Source organism: Salmo salar, chromosome ssa01, assembly GCF_905237065.1.
Source record: "Salmo salar chromosome ssa01, Ssal_v3.1, whole genome shotgun sequence".
In the NCBI taxonomy this organism is placed as follows: Eukaryota; Metazoa; Chordata; class Actinopteri; order Salmoniformes; family Salmonidae; genus Salmo; species Salmo salar.
In genome coordinates this window covers 50,260,575-50,288,187 of record NC_059442.1, presented here as the reverse complement: position 1 = coordinate 50,288,187, position 27,613 = coordinate 50,260,575, and the positions used below count along the sequence as shown (strand labels likewise).

General features: G+C 41.8%; 1 protein-coding gene across 1 annotated transcript in view; it reads left to right on the top strand.

The window, feature by feature from the left end:
- The first annotated feature begins 1,223 nt into the window (after positions 1–1,223).
- The window catches only part of oga (O-GlcNAcase), a 38,750-nt gene continuing 12,360 nt past the window's right edge, over positions 1,224–27,613 (top strand). Inside the window, exons 1-12 of the mRNA XM_014198910.2 lie at positions 1,224–1,994; positions 12,365–12,416; positions 12,611–12,708; positions 13,104–13,234; positions 13,512–13,683; positions 13,780–13,878; positions 14,210–14,494; positions 15,420–15,578; positions 18,003–18,190; positions 18,452–18,706; positions 19,201–19,404; positions 23,006–23,180. Of these exons, the coding sequence (XP_014054385.1) occupies positions 1,823–1,994; positions 12,365–12,416; positions 12,611–12,708; positions 13,104–13,234; positions 13,512–13,683; positions 13,780–13,878; positions 14,210–14,494; positions 15,420–15,578; positions 18,003–18,190; positions 18,452–18,706; positions 19,201–19,404; positions 23,006–23,180 (1,990 nt within the window). The 5' untranslated portion in view covers positions 1,224–1,822. The remainder of the gene's footprint in view (positions 1,995–12,364; positions 12,417–12,610; positions 12,709–13,103; positions 13,235–13,511; positions 13,684–13,779; positions 13,879–14,209; positions 14,495–15,419; positions 15,579–18,002; positions 18,191–18,451; positions 18,707–19,200; positions 19,405–23,005; positions 23,181–27,613) is intronic.

The following is a 27,613-nucleotide window of genomic DNA, read 5'->3' as shown; positions in this document are numbered from 1 at the left end:
GGCATAGTCTCAGAGCCTTCTCAGTGAGTATTCTGATCAGACAAACACACACAAGCAATATACAGTTGAAGTCGGAAGTTTACATACATTTAGGTTGGAGTCATTAAAACTTGTTTTTCAACCACTCCACAAATGTCTTGTTAATAAACTATAGTTTTGGCAAGTCGGTTAGGACATCTACTTTGTGCATGACACAAGTAATTTTTCCAACAATTGTTTACAGACAGATTATTTCACTTATAAATCACTGTATCACAATTCCAGTGGGTCAGAAGTTTACATACACTAAGTTGACTGTGCCTTGAAACAGCTTGAAAAATTACAGAAAATGATGTCATGGCTTTAGAAGCTTCTGATAGGCTAATTGACATCATTTGAGTTAATTGGAGGTTTACCTGTGGATGTATTTCAAGGCCTACCTTCAAACTCAGTGCCTCTGCTTGACATCATGGGAAAATCTAAAGAAATCAGCCAAAAAAAAGTTTATCTTGTTCTCCTCAACTTTGTGCCTGCCAAAATATAATTCTTTGACTCCTCCTCTTAAAGTGCCACCGTGCACAGACATTATGGTTTTAGGCAGCACTAAAAGGGTAGGGCAGGCCAGGGCACATGATTGGCGTGTTCATTGCAGTGTAGCCTAGTTTGTTTTACACCATGCCAGCAGAGCAAAAGAGTCGGGGCTGAGACAAAATCAGTCAGGGCTAAAGCCCTGAAAGCCCGGGTCTGGTGACTCCAATGCCCATGGGACTAGCGATCGGAGGTGTCCGGTGAGAGAAAAGCAGGTTGAGGTTGCCAGGGTTAGAGTAGAGCAGAAAGTGTTGTATCCTGAAGCAGTGAAGAGAGTGGTAGAGAAAGATGGGTACAGGGTGAGGTTGGCAGCAGCTGCATTGAAGTAGTCGGGATTGAGAGATTTTACTGCAGAAGATTTGCAGGGGGTGTTGAGTGGTAGTGCTCTGTCCTCCCAGACTGTTGGCTTGGAGTAGGATTAGATGGGGGTAAATAGTAGAATGTGGTGGTGTTTTTCACTGTTTTGTGTGGGCTAATAGTTGGCAGGGTAATTTTCCTTTTCTCCAATGTTGTATTACTGGACATTAATGTAGGTTGGCTGTGACTGGCCTCACACTCCAGTACAGTAGGTGGCGGTGTACGCACCCAAAAGTTGGATGCGAACCGCCAACCTAAACCCAAAGAAGATGTCCACTATCTTGGTTGTGGAACTCAACTATCTTGGTTATGGAATTGTGTTTTGCCACAAAAGTCCGGTTGTGACTGGTTTGATCCAGTCTTCTGAGCATGCGCAATCGGTGTAAACAGGAAGAAGCTGCGAAAACCAGGGAAAATCTAGAAGACGAATATATATTCAACGGGGAAAAAATCATAACGTTCATTGATTACTCGTAATTGTATTATTTTAGCACACGAATATGTCAACGAATATTATTCTGAATAAAGTATTTTAGCACAGCGGTACACGACGATAGTCAGCAACGTTACATTAGCTAGACTTTTCCTTTATTTTTTACAGATTGGCAACTAACTGAAGCTAGTAGCTGTCGTTTCGTTTTACTAGAAAATAGTTTGCAAGAATCTAATTTGGACAGACAAGTCGAGCAATATTTTTTCACACTGCGGCCTGTGAACAACGCCGGGGATTGTCAGTAAACTAACGTTACACGGTTCATTTCCCCTCTCCTTTCAAGTCGTCCGGATGGCCTGCTAACCTCCTATTGTCGGAGTTTCGGGTCAGACTCCCCTCGTCCAAGCACGTTTTCCCCCCTAAACCCTGTCTGTTGCTAGCTACGACAACAGACAGTCTATAGAAATGGTTCAGAAAGGTAAGGCGGAGGTGGGGACGTCTCAAGTGGAGGTTGAGGCGAGCCCAAGCTCGGGGCCGTCTGACGCTGGTTCAGAAGCCCCTGGCTCAGTGGAAGAACCGAGAAGCATCGGGGTGGAACTATCGGGCCGCAGGAAATTCATCAGTGGAGTCGTGGAGGGTGAGTAGAACATATTATATTGAACAAAAATCACATTGATTTGGTATAGCTAGTGATTTTCGTGTTATGATTTTGATGCATACAAGATTTGCATACTAGTCGAATGCCAGAATAATTGTGATTATGCAGGACACTTATTAATAGTCCATTGTACTATTAACAACTGCTCAAGGTCGATGACCCATTCAGAGGAATTATGGGATGTCATTATCTTTAAATCGATCACGGTCTGCTTTCCCAAAAGCATCATAAGATCAGGCCCTACACCCAAACAAGGGCACTGCGTTCATCCACCTCTGGCCTGCTCGCCTCCCTACCTCTGAGGAAGCACAGTTCCCGCTCAGCCCAGTCAAAACTGTTCGCTGCTCTGGCACCCCAATGGTGGAACAAGCTCCCTCACGACACCAGGACAGCGGAGTCAATCACCACCTTCCGGAGACACCTGAAACCCCACCTCTTTAAGGAATACCTAGGATAGGATATATTAATCCTTCTAACCCCCCCCTAAAAGATTTAGATGCACTATTGTAAAGTGGTTGTTCCACTGGATATCATAAGGTGAATGCACCAATTTGTAAGTCGCTCTGGATAAGAGCGTCTGCTAAATGACTTAAATGTAAATGAAAATATAAGGCTATCATTAGAAACTTCGTAGGAGCATCTTAAAGCTGCAATATGTAGCTGCTTGGGCCACCTGACCAAATTCACATAGAAATGTGATTTATAGATCTGTCATTCTCATTGAAAGCAAGTCTATAAGAAGCGATCTTGTGTGCAACTGCAGCCCACAATTCGGGGTGTTCCTGCATGTGTGCATTCCACATGCATCCCGAGCATCCCATTGAATGTATTATCTTAATTTTTTGGTCTCCCGGAGTCCTCCTTGTTTGCTAGCGGGAGACAGTGTTCTTCACTCGCAGCTGCCGAACACTTGCACTCACTGTCGTTAACAGAACAGTGGGAAAACACTGCCTGACAGGCGGGGGCGAAAGGACACTGTCTACCGGTCGCCTCTCTCCTCCTGCTAGCACAGCAGGTGGGAGGCTGGGGCAACACCAGGATGAAGGACACGGTCTACCGGTGTATGGCTACCTAGTTACTGTTGTCACCCCACCCCTTCTTCTGAGTGGTTTTTCAGCGGCTGGCATACAATGTGATTGTGCATTAACGCCACCTACTGTACTGTAGCACTCCCGCCCGTCCTAGCATCAAAATGTACTGATAGAGAAGTATAGAGTGTGTCCTGCAGATGCAGGAATGCCCACATGCAGGAACGCCACGAATTGCAAGCCGCAATTGCACCCTTCTCCTAAGAAGCTGTAGATCTGAGTCACTTTAATAATTCTACCTACATGTACATATTACCTCAATTGCCTCGACACCGGTGCCCCTGCACATTGACTCTGTACTGGTACCCCCTGTATATAGCCCCGCTATTGTTATTTACTGCTTTTTGAATTTTTATTTTTTATTTAACTAGGCAAGTCAGTTAAGAACAAATTCTTATTTACAATGACGGCCTACTAAAAGGCAAAGGGCCTCCTACGGGGGCCCGGGATACATTCTTTAAGTAATAAATACAATATAATTATAGGCCAAAACACACATCACTACATAAAGAGAGACCTAAGACCACAATATAGCAAAAGGAAGCAACACATGACAACACAGCATGGTAGAAACACAACATAACAACAACATGGTAGCAACACAACATGGTAGCAGCACAAAACATGAGACAAACATGATTGGGCACAGTCAACAGCACAAAGGTCAAGAAGGTAGAGACAACAATGCATCACACAAAGCAGCCACAACTGTCAGTAAGAGTGTCCATGATTGAGTCTTTGAATGAAGAGAGTGAGATAAAACTGTCCAGTTTGAGTGTTTGTTGCAGCTCGTTCCAGTCGCTAGCTGCAGCGATCTGAAAAGAGGAGCGACACATGGATGTGTGCTTTGGGGACATTTAACAGAATGTGACTGGCAGAACAGGTGTTGTATGTGGAGGATGAGCGCTGCGGTAGATATGTCAGATAGGGGGGAGTGAGGCCTTAGAGGGTTTTATAAATAAGCATAAACCAGTGGGTCTTGCGACGGGTATACAGCGATGACCAGTTTACAGAGGAGTATAGAGTGCACTGATGTGTCTGATTTGGTGGCAAATCTGATGGCCGAATGGTAAAGAACATCTAGCCGCTCGAGAGCACCCTTATCCGCCGATCTATAAATTAAGTCTCCGTAATTTAGCATGGGTAGGATGGTCATCTGAATCATTGAGAATGACACAAATATTAATTTTCTCAAAGTTTGCTGCTTCAGTGTCTTTAGATTTTTTTGGTCAGATGTTACTATGAAATACTGAAGTATAATTACAAGCATTTCATAACTGTCAAAGGCTTTTATTAACAATTACCTGAAGTTGATGCAAAGAGTCAATATTTGCAGTGTTGACCCTTCTTTTTCAAGACCTCTGCAATCTGCCCTGGCATGCTGTCAATTAACTTCTGGGCCACATTCTGACTGACGGCAGCCCATTCTTGCATAATCAATGCTTGGAGTTGGTCAGAATTTGTGGGTTTTTGTTTGTCCACCTGCCTCTTGAGGATTGACCACAAGTTCTCAATGGGATTAAGGTCTGGGGAGTTTCCTGGCCATGGACCTAAAATATTGATGCTTTGTTCCCCGAGCCACTTAGTTATCACTTTTGCCTTATGGCAAGGTGCTCCATCATGCTGGAAAAGGCATTGTTCGTCACCAAACTGTTCCTGGATGGTTGGGAGAAGTTGCTCTTGGAGGATGTGTTGGTACCATTCTTTATTCATGGCTGTGTTCTTAGGCAAAATTGTGAGTGAGCCCACTCCCTTGGCTGAGAAGCAACCCCACACATGAATGGTCTCAGGATGCTTTACTGTTGGCATGACACAGGACTGATGGTAGCGCTCACCTTGTCTTCTCCGGACAAGCTTTTTTCCGGATGCCCCAAACAATCGGAAAGGGGATTCATCAGAGAAAATGACTTTACCCCAGTCCTCAGCAGTCCAATCCCTGTACCTTTTGCAGAATATCAGTCTGTCTCTGATCTTTTTCCTGGAGAGAAGTGGCATCTTTGCTGCCCTTCTTGACACCAGGCCATCCTCCCCGATCCCGCAGCTGAATCAACTTTAGGAGACAGTCCTGGTGCTTGCTGGACTTTCTTGGGTTCCCTGGAGCCATCTTCACAACAATTGAACCGCTCTCCTTTAAGTTCTTGATGATCCGATAAATGGTTGATTTAGGTGCAATCATACTGGCAGTAATATCCTTGCCTGTGAAGCTCTTTTTGTGCAAAGCAATGATGATGGCACGTGTTTCCTTGCAGGTAACCATGATTGACAGAGGAAGAACAATGATTCCAAGCACCACCCTCCTTTTTGAAGCTTCCAGTCTGTTATTCGAAGTCAATCAGCATGACAGAGTGATCTCCAGCCTTGTCCTCGTCAACTCACACCTGTGTTAACGAGAGAATCACTGACATATCAGCTGGTCCTTTTGTGGCAGGGATGAAATGCAGTGGAAATGTTTTTGGGGGATTCAGTTCATTTGCATGGCAAAGAGGGACTTTGCAATTAATTGCAATTCATCAGATCACTCTTCATAACATTCTGGAGAATATGCAAATTGCCATCATACAAACTGAGGCAGCAGACTTTGTGAAAATTTATATTTGTCATTCTCAACTTTTGGCCACGACTGTAGAACAGTATTCCCCCGTCTCTCTAGGAGCATTTGTGTGCCCAGGCATCATAAGCGTATCAAAAGGATCCCACCCTGGTCACCAATGTAGCTGACCGATTGTAGAGAGACAAGTGCATCAGCAGAATGCAATCTAAAGCTTGTGTAGTACAGAGACGAGAACTCTACCATCTATGGCTAAAGCCTGGACTCCTGACGGGGACAATGTAATTCTCCCCACTGCATGTTAAAATAGTAAAATAATGTTTGTCACCTGTTACACTGATTCTACATTGAATTTAGTCTTTGAGATGCTCAAACAAGCATATGTATCTGTAGTTGGTGTTCTCCAACTCTAAAATGCACTAGACTGTGTCAGGAAAAAATCCAATAAGATGAGACAACAGGCAAATGCATATGTGGTCTTAATGTCTGAATAGTGACTGCAGGGATAGTTCAAACTGCAGTCGGATTGTTCTCACAGGTGAGTGAATCAGCCCATGCTTGGTGAATGGCACTTGGTTGTTCTCTGGGAGCAGGACACTGGAGAGCTAAATAAATCATGTGAGACATTTACATTTACTTTTACATTTAAGTCATTTAGCAGACTTACAAATTGGTGCATTCACCTTATGATATCCAGTGGACATCTAAATCTTTTTTTTTGGGGGGGGTTAGAAGGATTACTTTATCCTATCCTAGGTATTCCTTAAAGAGGTGGGGTTTCAGGTGTCTCCGGAAGGTGGTGATTGACTCTGCTGTCCTGGCGTCGTGAGGGAGCTTGTTCCACCATAGGGGTGCCAGAGCAGCGAACAGTTTTGACTGGGCTGAGCGGGAACTGTGCTTCCTCAGAGGTAGGGGGGCCAGCAGGCCAGAGGTGGATGAGCGCAGTGCCCTTGTTTGGGTGTAGGGACTGATCAGAGCCTGAAGGTACGGAGGTGCCGTTCCCCTCACGGCTCCGTAGGCAAGCACCATGGTCTTGTAGCGGATGCGAGCTTCAACTGGAAGCCAGTGGAGAGAGCGGAGGAGCGGGGTGACGTGAGAGAACTTGGGAAGGTTGAACACCAGACGGGCTGCGGCGTTCTGGATGAGTTGTAGGGGTTTAATGGCACAGGCAGGGAAACCAGCCAACAGCGTGTTGCAGTAATCCAGACGGGAGATGACAAGTGCCTGGATTAGGACCTGCGCTGCTTCCTGTGTGAGGCAGGGTCGTACTCTGCGAATGTTGTAGAGCATGAACCTACAGGATTGGGTCACCGCCTTGATGTTAGTGGAGAACGACAGGGTGTTGTCCAGGGTCACGCCAAGGTTCTTAGCACTCTGGGAGGAGGACACAATGGAGTTGTCAACCGTGATGGCGAGATCATGGAACGGGCAGTCCTTCCCCGGGAGGAAAAGCAGCTCCGTCTTGCCGAGGTTCAGCTTGAGGTGGTGATCCGTCATCCACACTGATATGTCTGCCAGACATGCAGAGATGCGATTCCCCACCTGGTTATCAGAAGGGGGAAAGGAGAAGATTAATTGTGTGTCGTCTGCATAGCAATGATAGGAGAGACCATGTGAGGATATGACAGAGCCAAGTGACTTGGTGTATAGCGAGAATAGGAGAGGGCCTAGAACAGAGCCCTGGGGGACACCAGTGGTGAGAGCACGTGGTGCGGAGACAGATTCTCGCCACGCCACCTGGTAGGAGCGACCTGTCAGGTAGGACGCAATCCAAGCGTGGGCCGCGCCGGAGATGCCCAACTCGGAGAGGGTGGAGAGGAGGATCTGGTGGTTCACAGTATCAAAGGTAGCAGATCGGTCTAGAAGGATGAGAGCAGAGGAGAGAGAGTTAGCTTTAGCAGTGCGGAGAGCCTCCGTGACACAGAGAAGAGCAGTCTCAGTTGAATGACCAGTCTTGAAACCTGACTGATTTGGATCAAGAAGGTCATTCTGAGAGAGATAGCAAGAGAGCTGGCCAAGGACGGCACGTTCAAGAGTTTTGGAGAGAAAAGAAAGAAGGGATACTGGTCTGTAGTTGTTGACATCGGAGGGATCGAGTGTAGGTTTTGTCAGAAGGGGTGCAACTCTCGCGCTCTTGAAGACGGAAGGGACGTAGCCAGCGGTCAAGGATGAGTTGATGAGCGAGGTGAGGTAAGGGAGAAGGTCTCCGGAAATGGTCTGGAGAAGAGAGGAGGGGATAGGGTCAAGTGGGCAGGTTGTTGGGCGGCCGGCCGTCACAAGACGCGAGATTTCATCTGGCGAGAGAGGGGAGAAAGAGGTCAAAACACAGGGTAGGGCAGTGTGAGCAGGACCAGCGGTGTCGTTTGACTTAACAAACGAGGATCGGATGTCGTCGACCTTTTCAAAATGGTTGACGAAGTCATCCGCAGAGAGGGGGGAGGGGGAGGAGGATTCAGGAGGGAGGAGAAGGTGGCAAAGAGCTTCCTAGGGTTAGAGGCAGATGCTTGGAATTTAGAGTGGTAGAAAGTGGCTTTAGCAGCAGAAACAGAAGGGGAAAATGTAGAGAGGAGGGAGTGAAAGGATGCCAGGTCCGCAGGGAGGCGAGTTTTCCTCCATTTCCGCTCGGCTGCCCGGAGCCCCACATGAGAGATGAATGAATGAATGAATGAATAAAATAAATCACAGCAAAGGAATGTAGGAAAATGAACATCCTGAGGCAGGGTGCTACGCAATCATCCTACTCCAACTATTGGCAGGGAAAATTTGCCATTTCTTATTTGTCAGCATGAATGAAATTAGTGGGTCCTTGATGACAGTATTAGATTGACACTACTTGTCCTATAGATTTTTGTAGTATAAAATTATTACTTGGAATAAACTGATAGCTAAACTGCTCCTTGTCCCAGAATGACACGCTAGCAAGTGATAAAGCTGTCTGCGCCTGGTAGTTAGCAACAGATCTACTTGTTATAACTACCTAACTAATTAGCAAGGTATTTTTATTGAACCACCCATAAGACTCATGAACATCTAATCAAATTTGATTAGATTTAATTAGCTAAGTCAGTTAAGAACAAATTCTAATTTCCAATGACAGCCTACCACGGCCAAACCCTAACCCGGACGCCGCTAGGCCAATTGTGCGCCGCCCTATGGGACTCCCAATCACGGCCGGTTGTGATACAGCCTGGAATCGAACCAGAGTCTGAAGTGACGCCTCTAGCACTGAGATGCAGTGCCTTATATTTACATTACTAAGTTTCCTGTGTTCTAAATTGGGAGTCTTTTTACAGGTTGCATTGACTGTATCACATTTTTTTAAACTAAATAACGTTAGTTAATTATCTACTACCTTAGATAAGGATAACGTGATTGGCAGACGTGACCAGCAGAGAGAGTACCACGACTTTTGATTGGTTTACAGTTTAGTACTCGCCGGCGTTACCTTGCGAACATAAAAGTAAGTATTTAGATTTTTTTTGTTGCAAGAATTGACATTGCCAATAAACAGAAATGTACTCAGAAGAAATAAATGTAAAAACCTGCTCCCTCAACAAGAGATCGATCATCTCGAACACTAAAGCAGCTAGCTTGCTACCACCCACCACCTAATAACTTCTAAATGAAGTTGACTACATTCAAAGTTGCCAATGTCTTGTAATCGATACAAACAAGTGATGTATAAAAATATGCTTCAAATGAAAACCTAGACGGCTGCGTTCAAATAGGCCTCAAGCCTACTGTAGGCTATTTCAAACATATTGAAATAAAATGTAATGTTAAATCAATTGAGTTCTATTTTTCTACTTGTATGCTACTGTCTGTAATTTGTCTCAATATATTTAATGATGTGTAGCCTTACTTTTGCACAATGTGGCAAATCTTGATTTAGTGCATTATTATAGGGTAAGCATTATAATAAGCAGCCTAATATTTGCAGTCACTAACCAGGTTTCCATCCAACCTTTTTTATGCGTGTAAAGAAAGTAACGTTACATGTCCGATAAAAAAACATGACTGGTCTGATGACTGGATAAAAAAATGGCAGGCCTCATGGAAACAGCACATTTTCCAATAAACTTTCCAAATCTCGACAAAACTAATAAATACGCTAGACAGGATGATCTTTTTGTGTCGGTAAAATTCATTATACGAGAAATGCGCAAATATTAATATAATAACCATCATATCGAAATAAACATGGAGTCGTCCGGGGCCACGTTGTGTGTTGCTCCTGCTACGACTCGGAAGTTAATTTGATGGAATCTCTGACATTTTATTCATGCAAATGAGAATATTCGCATTAACATCTTTCGCCAATTGGATGCAAACCTAGCTAATGCCGATATCTTTCTAGAAATTGATCTGTCGTCAGTATTGTGGGACAATTATAAGATTTTAATGGAGAAAGCTGATCCAAGAGTAGCGTTGCCTTTCTTTTGATGCTATCAGTGTCGGCACATGCCTCAACGGCTCACTTAGCGAATGTTTTCTCTGCGTGGTGTTTTGGGAAACGTATGTTACATCTTCGTTCGTTGTAGGAAAGATGCATCGTGAAAACACTTGTTAGCCTAAGTTCCACCGCTGTCAGGAAACCATGCCCAGCTTTGTAATGGCTTTGAAGAAGCTTGATGTAGGGCCCTAGCTACGTATTGTTGATGGACGAATATGTTGCATTGCAATACCAGGTTATGATTGGATCTCCGGCATGCTATTATGGTAGAAAAGGAGCGACATTAGGGGTATTCGATTCTGGCCCGTGTTACCCTGGGGGCGACTTTGTTCTGGTTGAAAATTGATTGCATTCGTTTTGGAACCGGGCTGCCTCCCGGGCGTGAGCCAAGTGCCCCGTTTAAAGCCCACGGCAATGTCGGCTCAAAACAAAAGTGACACAAGCTACATTAATCACTTGGAGTAATGAGTAGGTATGTGTATTCACATGCAAAGTGGTTGCTTTTGATAACTGTTGATTTGCGTTCCCAATATATATTTGATGGAAAATGTGTTTCTGGACAATGCACCATGCTGCCTTATTGACAACATGACTGAGCAGGGCGCTCCTCACGTTTTTTTTCTCCCTTTTTACGACACAGGCTATAGACCGATGCACCGCGGCTCAGGTTAATAGAACTCCTTCAATGGCCGTGTTCAAGAGCATCCAAACCGTGATTTATCAGGGGTAAATAGTGACTGACTGATCTACAAAGAATACTGACTGATCTACAAAGAATGAGTCGTTATTTATGTTGCAAGGTGATTTGTAGATCAGTCAGTCGGAAGTCTGATGCCGACAGTGCAGGAATGTCGAACAAGCCCAAAGAGCATCGCATCAAGGCAGTGATTAGCGCCGGCTGTCGGCCAATCAGCCAGTTACAGACTCATTTTCAGCCGGATACATTTTCCACTTCTTATTAACTTGGGTTACTTTTCATTTAAGTTTAAATTCGCTAGTCCATCGAGCCCTCTTCTACTGGAATGAACGATATGCATCTTAGGGCTCCCGAGTGGCTCAGCGTCTAAGGCACCATCACAGTGCTTGAGGCGTCACTACAGACCCTGGTTCGATCCCGGCCGTGATCGGGAGTACCTTAGGGCGGCACACAATTGGCCCATCGTCGTCCGGGTATGGGGAGGGTTTGACCGCGGTAGGCCGTCATTGTAAACTAATAATTTGTTCTTAACTGACTTAACTTAAGGATAAATAAAAACATTTATAGCGATCTATTGAAAGGAAAGGCGCATGTCTGTCACAAAGCGAGCGATGACAGGGAAACGCTGCAGAGAGGAAGAGGTGAAGCGAGAGGTTTCACTTGCCAAAATCTGTCCAAAATAAGCCTTTATCCTGAGTTAAATTTTTTAAATATTTTTTTGTTATTTTTTAACTGACGATTTTAAATTATGAAAACATCAGAGGAAGATGGTGAATCATCACTGCAGGAACAATAAGTAATGGAGAGCCTCATTCTGGTCCAAATATGATAATTGAGACCCTCACGAAATCCTGGCATTAAAACAGAATTCAACAATATAAAAAAATATTGACCTTAGTAGGGAATCAACTAAATGTATTGAGAATTAATTAATTTGCCCAATTTCATCATAATACATTAACAGAATGCATCAGTGATTCGTATTTCCTGCAACTTTCTGAAGAGGCATCGAGAATGCCCCTGTCTGTGTGTGCAGTGTGCACGTCTACCACTTTGTGTAGCCTTCAGTGATTATGCTAATGAAAACCTTCTGGTAGATGGAAAGGCTTTCCCAAAAACCACAATGAAATGTTAACTACAAAGTAACAAAAAATACTGCTAAACAACAGCCTCTTGCTACAGTATATGTGGAAAACACTGATCAAGGAGGAGCCTAATGCAACACCCATACAGTCTTCAGGGCACACACATGGCAGCTGAATGTACACAGCCAGGGGAATAGATGGGGGTGGATGTCTGCAGGCCTGGAATGTTTGCTGTGTGTGTTAAAGGGATACTGCGAGATTCTGTCATTTTAAGAGTCTTTTCATTTTTCTACTTACCCAGAGTAGGATGAACTCGTGGATACCGTTTTTATCCAGTCATTGCGCTCGCTAGTTAGCATTGGCTCGCGAAACTTCAGCTAACTTCCTTCATACTGCACGCTGAGACATTCAGAAGGCATCCACAAGCCTCTAAGTAGAACAAGGGCTTAAATAACAATCTTTCTTTTATTTGCAACAGGCTTCTATGGCCGGCCATGGACAATGGAACAAAGGAAAGAGCTGTTCAGGAGGTAATATAATACAGCAGGCTGGCATATGGTGTTGAATAGTGCTCTATCATAATGGAATGGGTGAATGTACTGAAATTTTCAATATCATCAATTTAGAAATGGCTTAAATGAATTTAGTCAATATGTTCTGTGATAAACAAAACATACCATGTCACACAAAGCCTGTGTTAATCACAATATGTATTGTTCCCCAGACAGCAGAAATGGGGCTTGAACACATACCTCTATGCACCTAAAGATGACTACAAACACAGGATGTTCTGGAGAGAGATGTACTCAGTAGAAGAAGCAGGTAAGGTTGTCTCATGGCCATGGGTTGAAATGATTCTTGTCACATATACAGACAAATATGTAATAAACAAACAAAAGTACACAGGTGTTGCTGCTTGTGCTTGTTGCAATAGTGCTCTGCTTTGATAAAGAAGCTTGCTCTGAAACGCGTGAGCATGAAACATTTTCAAAGGGAATTATGTTGCCGCCTTGAACCTACTCATAGCATTTGTTTTACGTTCCTATGTCTGAGCACCCCTTCAGCATTTCAGGACATATTTGAAATATTAGTTACAATACAGCGATGTAATAAACAAACCATGCCTCACATATTTCACATCAATACTGAGTGTGTGTGAGTGGGTGTCACGCTGATGTGAAATAGTATCTGTAACTAATGCATCTCTCTCTTTATAGAACAACTGATGACTCTGATCAGTGCTGCAAAGGAGTATGGGACCGAGTTCATCTATGCTATCTCCCCAGGCCTAGACATCACCTTCTCTAACCAGAAAGAAGTGTCCACACTCAAGAGGAAACTGGACCAGGTAACACAAACTGTAAAAAAAAAAAATGCAATCTTTCCTTCTTCCTTTTAGACGACGCACTAAAATAACTCCTTATGTGCTTATAGAGATTTTAGGATTGGGTTAGAGGAGTACTGTCTTGCTAATAACCATAATCTTTCACCACAGTTAAGAATGTAGGCCTATAGTCTTATCTACATCCTTGATGGAATACATAGCCTCTACATCCTTGACGGTCTGCACTCACTCGTTTGCCGGGGTCTTAACATAAAATATCATTATTCATTCTCTCCGTTAGGTGACTCACTTTGGCTGCAAGTCATTTGCCTTACTGTTTGACGACATAGACCACAACATGTGCCCCGCCGACAAGGAAGTGTTCAGCTCCTTCGCCCATGCCCAGGTGTCCATCACCAACGAGATCTTTCAGTACCTGGGAGAGCCTGAGACCTTCCTCTTCTGCCCCACAGGTAACACACGTGTGTTGTTACTGAAATTTGTTCTGGATTCAAAGTTGAAGGAAGATATAGATTTCATGTATATTTTTCATTGTCTCCCTAAACCAGAGTACTGTGGAACGTTCTGCTACCCCAATGTGGCCCAGTCTCCCTACCTGCACACAGTGGGAGAGAAGCTGCTGCCTGGTATTGAAGTGCTGTGGACAGGTACAGTAGATCCAAACTAGTTCATATCCCACATGTTTTGGCACTCATTAGATGGAATTAACCTTACCATTATAAGATAAAAACACAGTAACGGACCTTGTAACAACATATTTTTTAATATACTTTAGAACTTGCATGACTCCTACATCTACATTTTAGTCATTTAGCAGACGCTCTTATCCAGAGCGACTTACAGTAGTGAATGCATACATTTCATACTTTTTTTTTTATTTTTTTGTACTGGCCCTCCGTGGGAATCGAACCCACAACCCTGGCGTTGCAAACACCATGCTCTACCAACCGAGCTATCTATGTGACATTATGTTTCTAGGTCCTAAGGTGGTATCCAAAGACATTACAGTGGAGTCCATAGAGGAGGTCTCTAAGATCCTGAAGAGAGCTCCGGTAATCTGGGACAATATCCACGCCAACGACTACGACCAGAAGCGTCTGTTCCTGGGGCCGTACAAGGGGCGCTCCACAGAGCTCATCCCCCGCCTCAAGGGGGTTCTCACCAACCCCAACTGTGAGTTCGAGTCCAACTTCGTGGCCATCCACACCCTGGCCACCTGGTACAAGTCCAACATGAACGGAGTGCGCAAGGATGTCGCCATGAGTAAGTCTGACTTGATTTCTGGCGGATTCGGGTACTATGAAATTACACATATCATCGTCATGGGTACGTCTGACTGGGATGGACTTTTATTTATTTATTCACTTGCTTTATTAGAATTATTCGTTAGGGACATTATGTTCTGTAATGTGCCAGATTGAGCTAAAAATACACATTTCTTAAAGCAGGGATGTACTGCTTTGGTCCTCACGACTGCTGTGCGTGTTGGTTTTCATTGTTGTCCTGAATCTGAGAGTGTTATTTCCAATTAATGACAATAATTGATTAATGAAGTTCAACATAGAAACCAAGAGCAGTAGGACAGGACTGTAACCCTTGTAGTCATCCCTGTCTTAAAGGCTTAGGGTCTTTAGCAGTGTTATGCATGCTTGTTAATCCATGTGTGAATTCCTCAGGGTATCGTGTTGGAGACACGTGTCTATTTGGAGGACCAGTGAATGTTTTGGTATTTGTAGAGTAGGGTCACTCACCGTCACACAAGGTACACAAAATGGCTGCCAAAGTCTCGTGTCTGTTTGGTTTTTAAGAATGACACAAAATATTATATCTATCCTCGAAAGAGGACAGCATTGTGTCTTCAGATTACATGGCTTTCAAATAAATCCAATCACATTATTGATTACTCCAATAGAGGAAGGGAAGGAGGCACTTTCACAGTATTCAAACAGGCCTGTACATTACACCTGGTAATGGTGATCTGTTTGGGTATCAGTGTGGCAGCCCCCCGCACCTCTCCAATACCCGTATGTGTCTTTCGAGGGGTTGGGTTAAAAGCGGAAGTCAAATTTCGGTTGGATTTTGTGTGACATTTACCAATAAAGTAATCTTAATCTTATTTATCTCCCTTCTCTTCCTCCTTCTCTCCCTCCCTTCCCCCCTCTCTCTCCTTCCTCCATTCTCCTCTCAGCGGATGGAGAGGACAGTACCGTGTCTATCCAGATCAAGCTGGAGAATGAGGGCAGTGATGAGGAGTTAGAGACAGACATGTTGTACAGCCCTCAGCTGGCCCTGAAACTGGCCCTCACAGAGTGGCTGGGGGAGTTTGTAGAGCCTCACCAGTACAACAGTAAGAACCGTCACCTACCTATCATCTCTCATTTATATAACGGGTGGGTCTAATCCTGAATGCTGATTGGTTAAAAGCGCATTCCAGCCGGTGTCTATTCCACAAGTTACCACCGGCTAAATCTATGTCGTTAAAATGCATATTTACTCTGTTCCATCTGACTGCGCAATCCACTGTCTCATCAGACCAGTCAGGCAATTTATAAACTTTATCTCCTATAAAAAGCATCTAGACAATATCTCACATTTCTTTTAGACTAACATTTAGTTTAACAGTGGAGATTTGTATAAACCTTGCTGTCTGTCTCTGACATTTGCAACATTGTTTCAATATTCAAATTCGATCTCCAACTGTCCCATATTAATGAACGTGTAGGAGTCGGGACTAGACAGAGCAAGGCAGCGTTTCTCAGCCAGTCGAAATCATGACTCAGCTGGTATTATTTTTATGGATATATACAAAGTAGACTGCTAGTTTGCAGTCTTTCCTGCTTCAGTTTGAAGATGTTGTGTTAGCTGTGTTGTTTACTAGCTCCTCTGAGTAACAGTGTCCTGACATGAGAGTCCATTTTCTATGCCAGGCGAAATCGTGCCTCATCTTATTGTTCAGAATGTATCCAAATAAATGTCACTAGAAAACAGCTTATGCAAATGCAGCTACTGTTGTTATTCTGGCTGTACTGTTTGACATGACTGTAAGTTAGCCGTAGTTAGCTAGCATATATATATATATATATATATATATATTTTTTTTTTTTTTAGGGGATGGATCAGCTTTAATATTGCGGATAGATTGTTGCTTTGTAGTTGGCTGGCTAGCAAGGAAGGGATAAGAACATTGCCAGCCAGTATGTCAATGGAACATTTTAGAACGAACGATTTGGGTCGCATCCATAGATGCAGAACAAAAAGACCGTAGCAACCCTAGATTTGTGTCGGGACTATATCTTGTGGAAGGATGAAATAGTATGAATAAATGCATCAAAATGTTTTTAATTAAAAAATATCAATCATTATTCGAATATTTTGGTAACCCGTTGTATAAAAGTGATAATGCCCTCGAAGCCAGTGTTTGGATTATATATTGGAACGGTTTGCCAGCCCTCGACTTCGTCTTGGGCCTAACAACACCCGTGCCAATATATCCTCCGAACACCTGCTTCTCGGGCATTGTCACTTAAAACCTGTTTGGGATAGGGGTTCCGCTAGCGGAATGTTTCGACAACATCCGGTGAAACTGCAGAGCGCGAAATTCAAAAGAAATTATTGCAAATATTTACCTTACATACATTCACAAGTGCAATACACCAAATTAAAGCTGTACTTCTTGTTAATCTAGCCACCATGTCAGATTTCAAAAAGGCTTTACGGCGAAAGCAAACCATGCGATAATCTGAGGACAGCACCCCATCAAACAAACATATGACAATCACATTTCAACCCGCCAGGCGCGACACAAAACTCAGAAATAACAATATAATTCATGCCTTACCTTTGAAGAACGTCTTCTGTTGGCACTCCAATATGTCCCATAAACATCACAAATGGTCCTTTTGTTCGATTTAATTCCGTTGTTATATCTCCAAAATGTTCATTTTATTTGGCGCGCTTGATTCAGAAAAACACCGGTTCCAACTCGCCCAGCATGACTACAAAATATCTAATAAGTTACCTGTAAACGCTGTCCAAACATTTCAAACAACTTTCCTAATCCAACTTTGGGGATTTTAAAATGTAAATAATCGATAAAATTTAAGACGGGATAAACTGTGTTCTATACCGGATAAAAACAATGTGAAGCGCGTGACCTGGAGCGCGCACCAAAACAGTATAGTCCACTCGGCTGGACCCTCGTTCTGAAAAGCCATACTTCTTAATTTCTTTAAAGAAAAACATCGACCGATTTCTAAAGACTGTTGACATCTTGTGGAAGCAATAGGAACTGCAACCAAGTGCCACAGAAATCTAGGTTCCCATAGAAAACTGAGTCACCTCAAAATTGTTTTTTTCCTGGATGGTTTGTCCTCAGGGTTTCGCCTGCCAAATACGTTCTGTTATACTCACAGACATAATTTGAACAGTTTTAGAAACTTTAGTGTTTTTTTTATCCAAATCTACCAATTATATGTATATCCTAGCTTCTGGGCCTGAGTAGCAGGCAGTTTACTTTGTGCACGCTTTTCATCCAAAATTCCGAATGCTGCCCCCATCTTAACATTTTTAAATAACACCTGTCTGTGTGTGTGTGTGTGTGTTCCAAATAACAATGGTAAATGTCTCAAAAAATTCAGCACTGGATTTTAAACACTTATTTCACTCATGCATTAAAGCTAGCCATTCTATTTTTGTCTAGTATGTTGATATTTGTTATAAAAGCCTCTTGTATAGCATGTTGACAATGTCTCTGTTCTTATCTCCTCTCCAGGTCGCCAGGTACCCCACAGCGGAGCTAAGAGTTCAGCTATTGACGTGTCATCACTAGGTGCCTCCTCCCTCTGCTCTGCTACTACAGTCACTACAGTGTTCCAACAGCCCATCATGACCCCCACAGGCGCCCCCGACCCCAACAACCACCCCATGGCCAAGAGACTGCAACAACAAGAGTTGGAGGAGGTAGTTACTGATTTAACTTAGATCATTTTTATATTAGATAGGGTAGAACACACAGTATGCAGTGCACATCCAATGGTTTTAAGTTGGTTTCCCTGGTTTGTCTCTGTTGTGTCAAGTCTCAGTCTACATACAGTACAACAAAACCAAATATTTCATTACAACTGATCAAGAATAAACACACAATTTTACATGGGCTCACCAAGATGGTGAGGCAATAACCTGTTTCCTAAACGTTTTCTAAGCGTTTCTAATGTTGTTCAGGTGGATGTTGAGAAGAAGGAGTCTGACGAAGAGCCCATGGAGATGGTTTTGGAGAAACCTGATGAGACGGACCCAGAGTCAGACCCTGTAGCAGAGGCTGCAACTGAGACCAAGAGCAGCCTGATCCTTATAGACAAGATGGCAGAGGATCTGAAGCCCATGGACACAGACAGGGAAGTCCTGGTTCCTGAGTCCAAGTCTCCAGAGGAGGACATTGACATGGCCCCCATGCAGACAGACGAACAGCTCAAACAGGTAAATCGTTTGTGTGTGTCGGAACTGGGTTCAAATACATGTTTTATTATTTGTTAATTAAATACTTATGTTCTGTGTATTTTCAAATAATACGGCCCTAATCAACTACTTCTATTGAAAGTATGAGTTTCAAATAGTTTCAAATACATTATTTCAAACACCAGACCTGGGTTCAAATGCATGGGATTATTTAAATATTTGTATTTTAAAATACTCAGATACAGACAAGTGTATTTTAAAATACCTGCCAATACTTTACAAGTGTATTTCCAAATGCATTCCAATATTCAACTACTTGTATTTTCAAACCAAAAATATACAAATACTTACTTTCAAATGTCTTTGTGTCGGAATATATCTTAAATAATGTTTGAACCCAGTTCTGGTGTGTGTGACGTACGTACATGTGTGTGTCCGTGACTCAGATTATCCAAAGTGATTTGCAATTAAGTGACTTATGTTTTTAAAAAAAAAAACTTTTATTTGTCTTTCAGGATGTCTTTGTGCCTGGTCCCAATGAGAAGGCATTGTACACGGCAGAGCCTCTCTCTCTGGAGGACCTGACCCTGCTAGCTGAGCTCTTCTACCTGCCCTATGAATACGGACCCAAAGCCCTGCACATGCTCAAGGAGTTCAACTGGCTACGGGCCAATAGCAGCACCGTCAGCGTCAACTGCGAGGGCAAGGAACCAGAGAAGGTAGGTGGAAGGGAAGTAGGGGATGGAGGGAGATTATCCCTAAATTAGCGTTGTTAGTCAGAAGTTTTTCTGATATTCAGAGCTATGAAATATTCAGGTGTGGTGGTGATCACCACTGCGGTACAAAATGGTATTTGTGTAGTACCTTTATGCAGCCGTTGGGGGTGGGTCTAAAACACTGAAACTGTATCCATGCAGTGGCACACACAGTGTAAAATCTTTACTCACAGAGATGACCGTTTTGTTGTGTTGATACATTTAGTTCCAAGGCTGTGGATGAGGGGTCGCTTAAGATGGCGGCATGATGGGTCGTAAAATTTCTAGCTAAGAAACAATTTTAGAGGTTTCTCACAAAGTTGTTCATTTTAGGCTGAAGTTGCAACAAAAACAAAGTTTGGACACCTACACATTCAAGGCTTTTTCTTTACAACAAAACTATGAAATAACACATGGAATCATGTAGTAACCAAAGAAGTGTTAAACAAATCAAAATATGTTTTATATTTGGGATTCTTCAAAGTAGCCACCCTTTGCCTTGATGACAGCGTTGCACACTCTTGGTCATTCTCTCAACCAGCTTCATGAGGTAGTCACCTGGAATGCATTTCAATTAACAGGTGTGCCTTGTTAAAAGTTAATTTGTGGAATTTCTTTCCTTAATGCGTTTGGACCAATCAGTTGTGTTGTGACAAGGTAGGGGTGTTATACAGAAGATGGCCCTATTTGGTAAAAGACCAAGTCCATATTATGGCAAGAACAGCTCAAATAAGCAAATGGAAACGATGGGGAAAGAAATTGCTTGTGTCAAGAGAAAAATAATATAACATCATAAAGGGAATAATGGATTGTATAAAAAAAACTGATCTAACTAATCAGGAATTACTGGAGTTATCATCCATGCAAATGCAGTTAGGCTGTATCTACGAGGAAAAGGCCCGGGGAGCATTTGTAAGATCCAGACAAAAATGGATGGAAGAGAGAAATACAAAATATTTCTTTAATTTAGAAAAAAGGGCAGGCGGAATGACTTCTGATGTAAATGAATGATCAAATGAAAATCCAAAACAAATCTCTCAGCATGTTGCCCAATTTTATCAGAATCTGTGTACAAATACTCTAAATGAAAAGTCAACTTCCAATATGGATTTTTTTGGGGGACAATGTAGCAAACACTGTTAAGAAGATTTATAATGATTTCAGGGATTTTTGTGACGAGTTACCTGAAATTGAGATAAAAGATTGTATTAAAAGCCTTAAGGACTATAGATCCCCTGAAAGTGATGGTTTAACAAGCAAGTTATATAAAACATTCAATGATTGATTGATTCCTTTCATTCTTACTATGTTCCAAGAATCAATAGAAAAAGGGGAGTTACCGGCTTCCTTAAAGCAAGGTGTAATTACTTTGATTTCCAAACCTAATAAGGCTAGTCTTTTATATAGACAACTGGAGGCCCATTAGCCTGTTGAATAATGAACGAAAGTTATTTGCCCTTGTATTTTCTAAGAGGTGGAAAGAAGATTTACGTCATATAATTGATGAACAGTCTGGTTTTATGCATGGTCGACACATTAGTAATAACATCAGCTTGATCTTAGATATGATTGACTATAATAACCTCATCCTTGATCATTTTCTTAAGTTTGTAGATTTTTATAAAGCTTTTGACACTGTTGAGCTTGAGTTTATAGCAGTATGTTTTTGGGGGTTTGACTTTTTTAAGCTGTCAACTTTATGCGGTGGTTGTATTAGCTCTGTGAAATTAGCTCACGGGACATCTCAAAGATTTGATGTTGGACGTGGCATTACGCAGAGGTACCCAATTAGCATTTTTTGTATTGGTTACTCAAATTAGGGCTTTTCATATCAAAGGGAATTTTCAAGGTATTTCAGCAATGAATTTAAACTATGATACCACCATATTTTTGAGAGACAGGAATAGGGTTTCCAAAGCAGTTTCCTGTATGGTAGAGTTTTTCTTGAGAAAACAAATAAGAAATTGAACTTCTAGTTACTGAGAGATATTTCAAATGGTCAGGTTTTATTGTTCGAAGCTGATGGTTATCCAGGTGGGTTTATGTCTCGTTATCACTTGACCTATCCCCATTTATAATTTTATTTGGAGGAACAAGCCTCACTATCTATGGAAAGATATTCTCAGTAATCCAAAGAACACGGATATCTTGAGGTTTTAGATTTCAATACTCTAAATAATACTTAGAAAATAAATTGGATTCTGAAGTATATTAAGAACCAGAATAGTATTTGGAATGTCTTCCGTAAGTATTTATTTGACTCTTGGTGGGTTAGAATTTTGATGTTGATAAAATCCTTCTAGAATTGGCTAAATTCCATGAGCAGGCACTTTTAGCTTGGATGTTAGCATATAAACATAATTTGCCCCCTCACAGATACTTTCTATGGAACAACAAAGATATACTATTTAAAAATAAGTATCTATTTTTTTTCCATAACTGGTTTAAGAACAAAAATATTTTACTGAATGAGGATGGATATCTACTCTCATATGGGGAATTTCTTGATAATTGTAGAATTCCAATAACCCTGAAAGAATATGCAATTGTTTTTGATGCGATTCCAAGATTATTATTTATTTTTGTATTCCTCTGGTTGATGTAACTAACATCGATTTACATGAAAATATATTAATTGGCAATATTAACATCCTAAAAGAGAAATAATAGGAATATTGTTTGTTACTACATTTCCCTCAGCAAGATTGTTTTGGTCAAATATTTATGGTGTTTATACAAAGGGGGAATGCATGGAAAATATTGTATCAGTAACACGGTAAAGGAAGTTTCATTTAAAATTATACATATAATTTATCCTGTGAAACAACATGTTTTGGAAAGATTCAAGCTGAATATTGACTAATTGTGATTTCTGTGGAATGGAGGAAACCATTTTTCATCTTTTTTTACCTGTATTTATAGTATGTTTTGGATTGACATATAGAACTTTGTTACAAAGAAAACAGGACCAGTTGTAATATTTAATTGTTTTGATTTGAGAAATTCTGACATTAATAAAGATGTTGTATATTTTAAATAATATTAGGCACATTTCATATTCACAAATGCAAATGGTCTAATTCAAAATCTAATTTTTTTCAATTTATAAATGAATTAAACAATATGGCACTACTCTAAATAAAATGAAAAACAAGAAGGCAATTAAAACTTGTTCTATTATTAATGAATATGATTTGTTTGTTTAGGATTCCTGGCAATGTAAAAAGTTTGTTTGCATGTGACTATTTCTTGTTTGTTAATAAAACATAATTTTTTTTAAAGACTGTGGATGAGTTCTATCAGTGACTATGGTACCGTTGGAGATGTTTTCTTTAAACAAGTCTCAACTGGGTCATGTTCATTAAGCACCAAACAGAAGAAAATGGACAGAAACAGGGAGAGACTAGAAGGATTTTAGTCATTTAGCAGATGCTCTTATCCAGAGCGACTTAGCTAGCTAGGTGGGACAACCACATATCACAGGCATAGAAAGGGGGGGGTTATTTTAAGATTCTGTAAAGAGATAGGGTGCCCTAAAGAACACCACCCTGTTGTCTGCCCCCAGGTCGCGGAGTGGAAGTCCCGGGCGGAGAAGTTTGAGGAGATGTGTTGCTCGGTCATCCAGATGTTCACCAGGCTGTCTAATTCAGCCAACCGCACCATCCTATACGACCTCTACCCCTACATCTGGGACATCAAGAGCATCACCTCCATGGTCAAGTCCTTTGTCCAGTGGCTAGGTACTCACAGACACACACACGCTCACACATCCACACTCATATTAGGCAGGGCAAACCCGTTTTGGTGATTTCTGATATATCATCAAAATAAATCAATCGCGGCACATTTTTGGAATCATTCAGCAGTTTTTACGTAATTAAGTACAATGCCATTGGAAATGAATGCTGACGCTGCCTCCTGTTGACAAGACATTTTCATAAATAGCCCAATGTCAAAACAATTTGAATGTGTCCAAATCAATAACTAATATGCAGAAACAGTTTGACACTTAGAACATTTTATGTTTCTGTTTTCAATCTACACATACATGTACAACAATAGTAATCATATAAGCCCCTTATAAACTGCACATGCACCAAAAATAGTTGTCTTGACAAGTGTAAATAAATCACTGATATAGCGAGGAAACCATGATGTACATGCTTTTGAAACTAACACAACAACAAAAAAACACATGGAAACTGAGATTTTTTTTTTACATCACTGGTTAGACAACAACCTGCAAAAGACAGTCAGTTACATTTTGGAGTGATGCATTTTGATTTGTGGGTCACCGAAAGAGAAACACAACACTTATTTGTCAACCATTCATATTGATGTCATGTTGAAATCAATTGCGTGAGAGGGGGGAGAACTAACACAGCTCAAAGAAACCACACTGAATCTGGGAATAATGTGTACATCACTGGTTATAGGACAATTTGTAGAAGACAGCATTTTGAAGTGTTGCATTTTGATTCAAGTGGGTCGCCAACGCGGTCAGTGTACGCAACACTTTTGTTTGTTACTCACTTCCATCGATATCACGTTGAAATCAATAAAGCAGGGGTAAATGTTTGGGCTGTAGCGCTGTTCAAACTAACACTATTCAAAGGCCACACTTAAACTTGGAATAACCTATACATGTTTGGTTAGATGAGAACTTGTAGAAGGCTTATATCTATATATTAGATGTTGATTTCGGGAGGCTACCATCATGGAAAAGGGGATAACTTCATTTTCTGTTAGTTAATGTAAAATAATCACAACGTGGCATAGAACATCAACAGTGACAGTGGTTGGCTGCTATTTAAGTGATAGTTTGAATGTCAAATCCATCTATTGGTGTGTGGCCAGCGATTTTGATAGAGAGACCGCCCCGAATGTTCCATGCCATTAACTCTGCGTTCTAAATCCTGCGCATCCCAGCATGTTACAAAATCAACGGTACAAAACCTAAAATATTGATATGCTTTAAGCAATCAATCTTATGTCATTGTGATGACTAGACACTTTTATACTGACATCACCAATCTGATGTAAAAAGGATGTGTAATTCCACTTAATTTTATAGGGTGACAATGCAAGCTTGTGTAAGGTAGTAACACAAACTGTCCACATTAGGGAAATTAGCGCAATATACAATAATTTTATGTAAAATACTAAGTCATTCAACATGTCAATTTAAGATGATAGTATATGTTGCCCACTCACAAACTATTACAACAATGACATCTGTTTCTCACTTACTTAACCATTTAGAGAGTTTAAAAATGCTCTAGACTAGAGCCTCCATAGTGTCCGTGCAGCAGCCTGAATGTTTGACGTCCCTACTCATACACAGACCAACTAGGTACGTATGGTATGGGCGTTCAGCATGACTCCGACTCCTCAGAGCAGCAGAACAGTTAGTAAGTGTAGGACATGAAACGCATATATTGTAGGCATGAAAAAATAAATGTCACGTCTTTAAGCTTCATGGTGAAGTTATTAATCCAGTGAAAATGCAGCTATTCTCATGGCCAGTTTTAGATAAGCTGAAAATATACACAAAGGTGAATATCATTGAGGTAAACATCTTTATGAGCATTACAGATATGTTTATGACCATATTACAGTTTCTCCATGATAAAAATTGATAGTGCAGCTGTATGATTTTTCATCTGCCATCCAGTCTTAGGTAGTTTAGTCATGCACATATTAATCATCTGCACAGGTACTGGAACTATAGGGCCCACTGCCCAGTCTGCTTAACAGATGGATAAAGCATATTTGACTTGGCAACGCAATATTTCACCTCTCTTGGCTTTCACCTGTGTTCAAGGTGAGTCTAGAGCACTCTTGTTGTCAGCTCTTACGGCTAGTATTAGGATAACTTAGGCTTAGTTTATATATCCACCAGTGCCAGACAGACATCTGCTACATTGCTTTTCAATCGTTGTTTTGATTCTGTTTTTATTGCACTTTTTGATTTGTTCATTTTACTTTTCGACTGACTGAATGCCGCTTGCACTGCTAGGCCCCCCTACATAAATTGGTCCACCACAACTAAGTGAATTGTCAGTATCAGTGGTGATGGGTCCAGATATGGGGTACTGCTGCTTGCTGTGTGTCAAGTAACAGGCTTCTGCGATCACTCCCACCCCTTTAGCGTGCTAACGAGCTTGGAGAGCAAGGTGACTGACTGTGGAAGGCCATTCTGGTGCAAGAACAAAGATAACAATGAATGCTCTGAGCCAATGTATTACCGGTACAAAATGTTACCGTATTGAAACTATTAATTTCATAAACTGCCCTCACTAAAGCCGTAACTGCCGAGGTCTGCAAGGTCAGTGCAGAGCCTATTCTCAACACATGCTCTGTGTACCAGTGTTATTGCTGGCTCTGAGTGCCTGGCCTCTACTGAATAGTTTCTTCTAGCTGTATCGGAGCCAATTCTCTTTGGATTTAAAAACACTCCATCTCACACACACCTCGATTACATCTAACATGTCTTTTGATAATCAGTCAACCAGTCAGGGATCCCAAGTGCACCATTATACAGTTAGAATAACTTTTCTGTGAGAGGTCGTCTGCAGCCATAGAAAGCTGTTTTGATCAATCCTGAAGCACTAGCATGGCCTGTAGGTTACACAGTAACCACGTTTCATTCACAGGTTTCTGTCCAGAGCAGAAGACTCTAACCTATACAGTAAACAGCAGGCAGCAAACCCACACTGGCAGAACCACTGCTATATCATAGCTATAACGGCATTCTAAACCAGTATAACATTTTAGACTGTAGAGAACCATTTTGTCTGTCTTTGTGAATAATTTAGTGGAGGTCTGTCTTTCTAAACAGCACTGGCTGTGGCCTAGCTAAACAGAACATTAAGCAACATAAAGGCTTTCCCCTCATCAGGTCAATCTATTGTTGTGTAGACAACAGCTTCTCTTTTATTACTAAACCGCCCTCAAGGCCCTATCAGAGAGCTCTATTCTATGTATCCATCCCTTTACTTGTCTGTAGTTGTGCAACCGGCAGTCAGTCTTACCTTCTCCTCCCTGGTGTTGTTACTGAGACACATTTACTAACGACTATCTTCTACTGTTCTCTCCTTTCACCGTGTGCAGATGGACAAATCCTCAGTACCAGTTTCTACTGCTATTGGATCGCAGTGGCCGACGTATGCTCACTGCAGGCCTTGTCACCTTTCTTATTGTTTTTTGTTTTGATTGATTTTCATATCAGATTAAGAGATTTGATTTGGGTGATGGAAGGAAAGTTGCCCTCCGGATGAAGTCACAGTCACATTTTGCGCAGCGAGCTGTAGTAGCGAGCGATAAGCGTTAACGTATTTCAATCTTTTTTTTTTTTTCTCTGACAGCGTTTTGTTTCTCTCTAACATGTATGTTTTTACCAGTAGGCCTTTTCATAGATGTGGCTTGGACAGGCACTGGGTGCACCTACACACTGGGGTTCACACCAGGCTTTCAGATTGTTAGTCTCTCTACCATCCTCTAGTTTGGGGGTACTAACTACAGTATACACCACATTTTTCAGTCTTTAATATGCTTTGAAAGTGACTAGTCGTTCCTTCACGAAGCGACTAGCAACTTACATTGCAACATGACACGCTGAGGCAAGCAGAACAAAACTGTGAAATAACAGTTTTATTAAGATGGAGATCCGTGTCTCCAGTGACTTATTTGATGTCAACAAATGGCGTGTGGTGGCGCTTCACTCCTCAAGCAGCTAAAAGCTAGCTGTGAGTTCCTCTCTGTGGGTGCATCTGTGTGATGAGTGGAGCCAGCCTCGTCAGAGGAAGTGTTCTAGTCAGGGTGAGGTTGTTACTGTATGTTATAGCAGGAGCGTTAACTCTACTGTCATTTTCTCGTGCTGCATCTGTGTCTACACATGACAGGAGACCTCATCACCAGATGTGGCATCGTCTAGCAATCTGATCTTACTCTATATAGCACTTTTTTTGTAACAAAGTGCTGCACAGGCACAACAACCAATGATGGCAATCACTCATATATATTTGAAAGGTGTGACTGACAATACAATTTTCAAGGCTGCTCTCGTAAGAACGGAGCAGAGTACCATCACCACAGTAGGTACTCGCCAGTCAAGCGAGCTCTTGAGGTGCACTGAAACTGCACCCCTTTTAGTTGTGTGTCTGCACAGAAC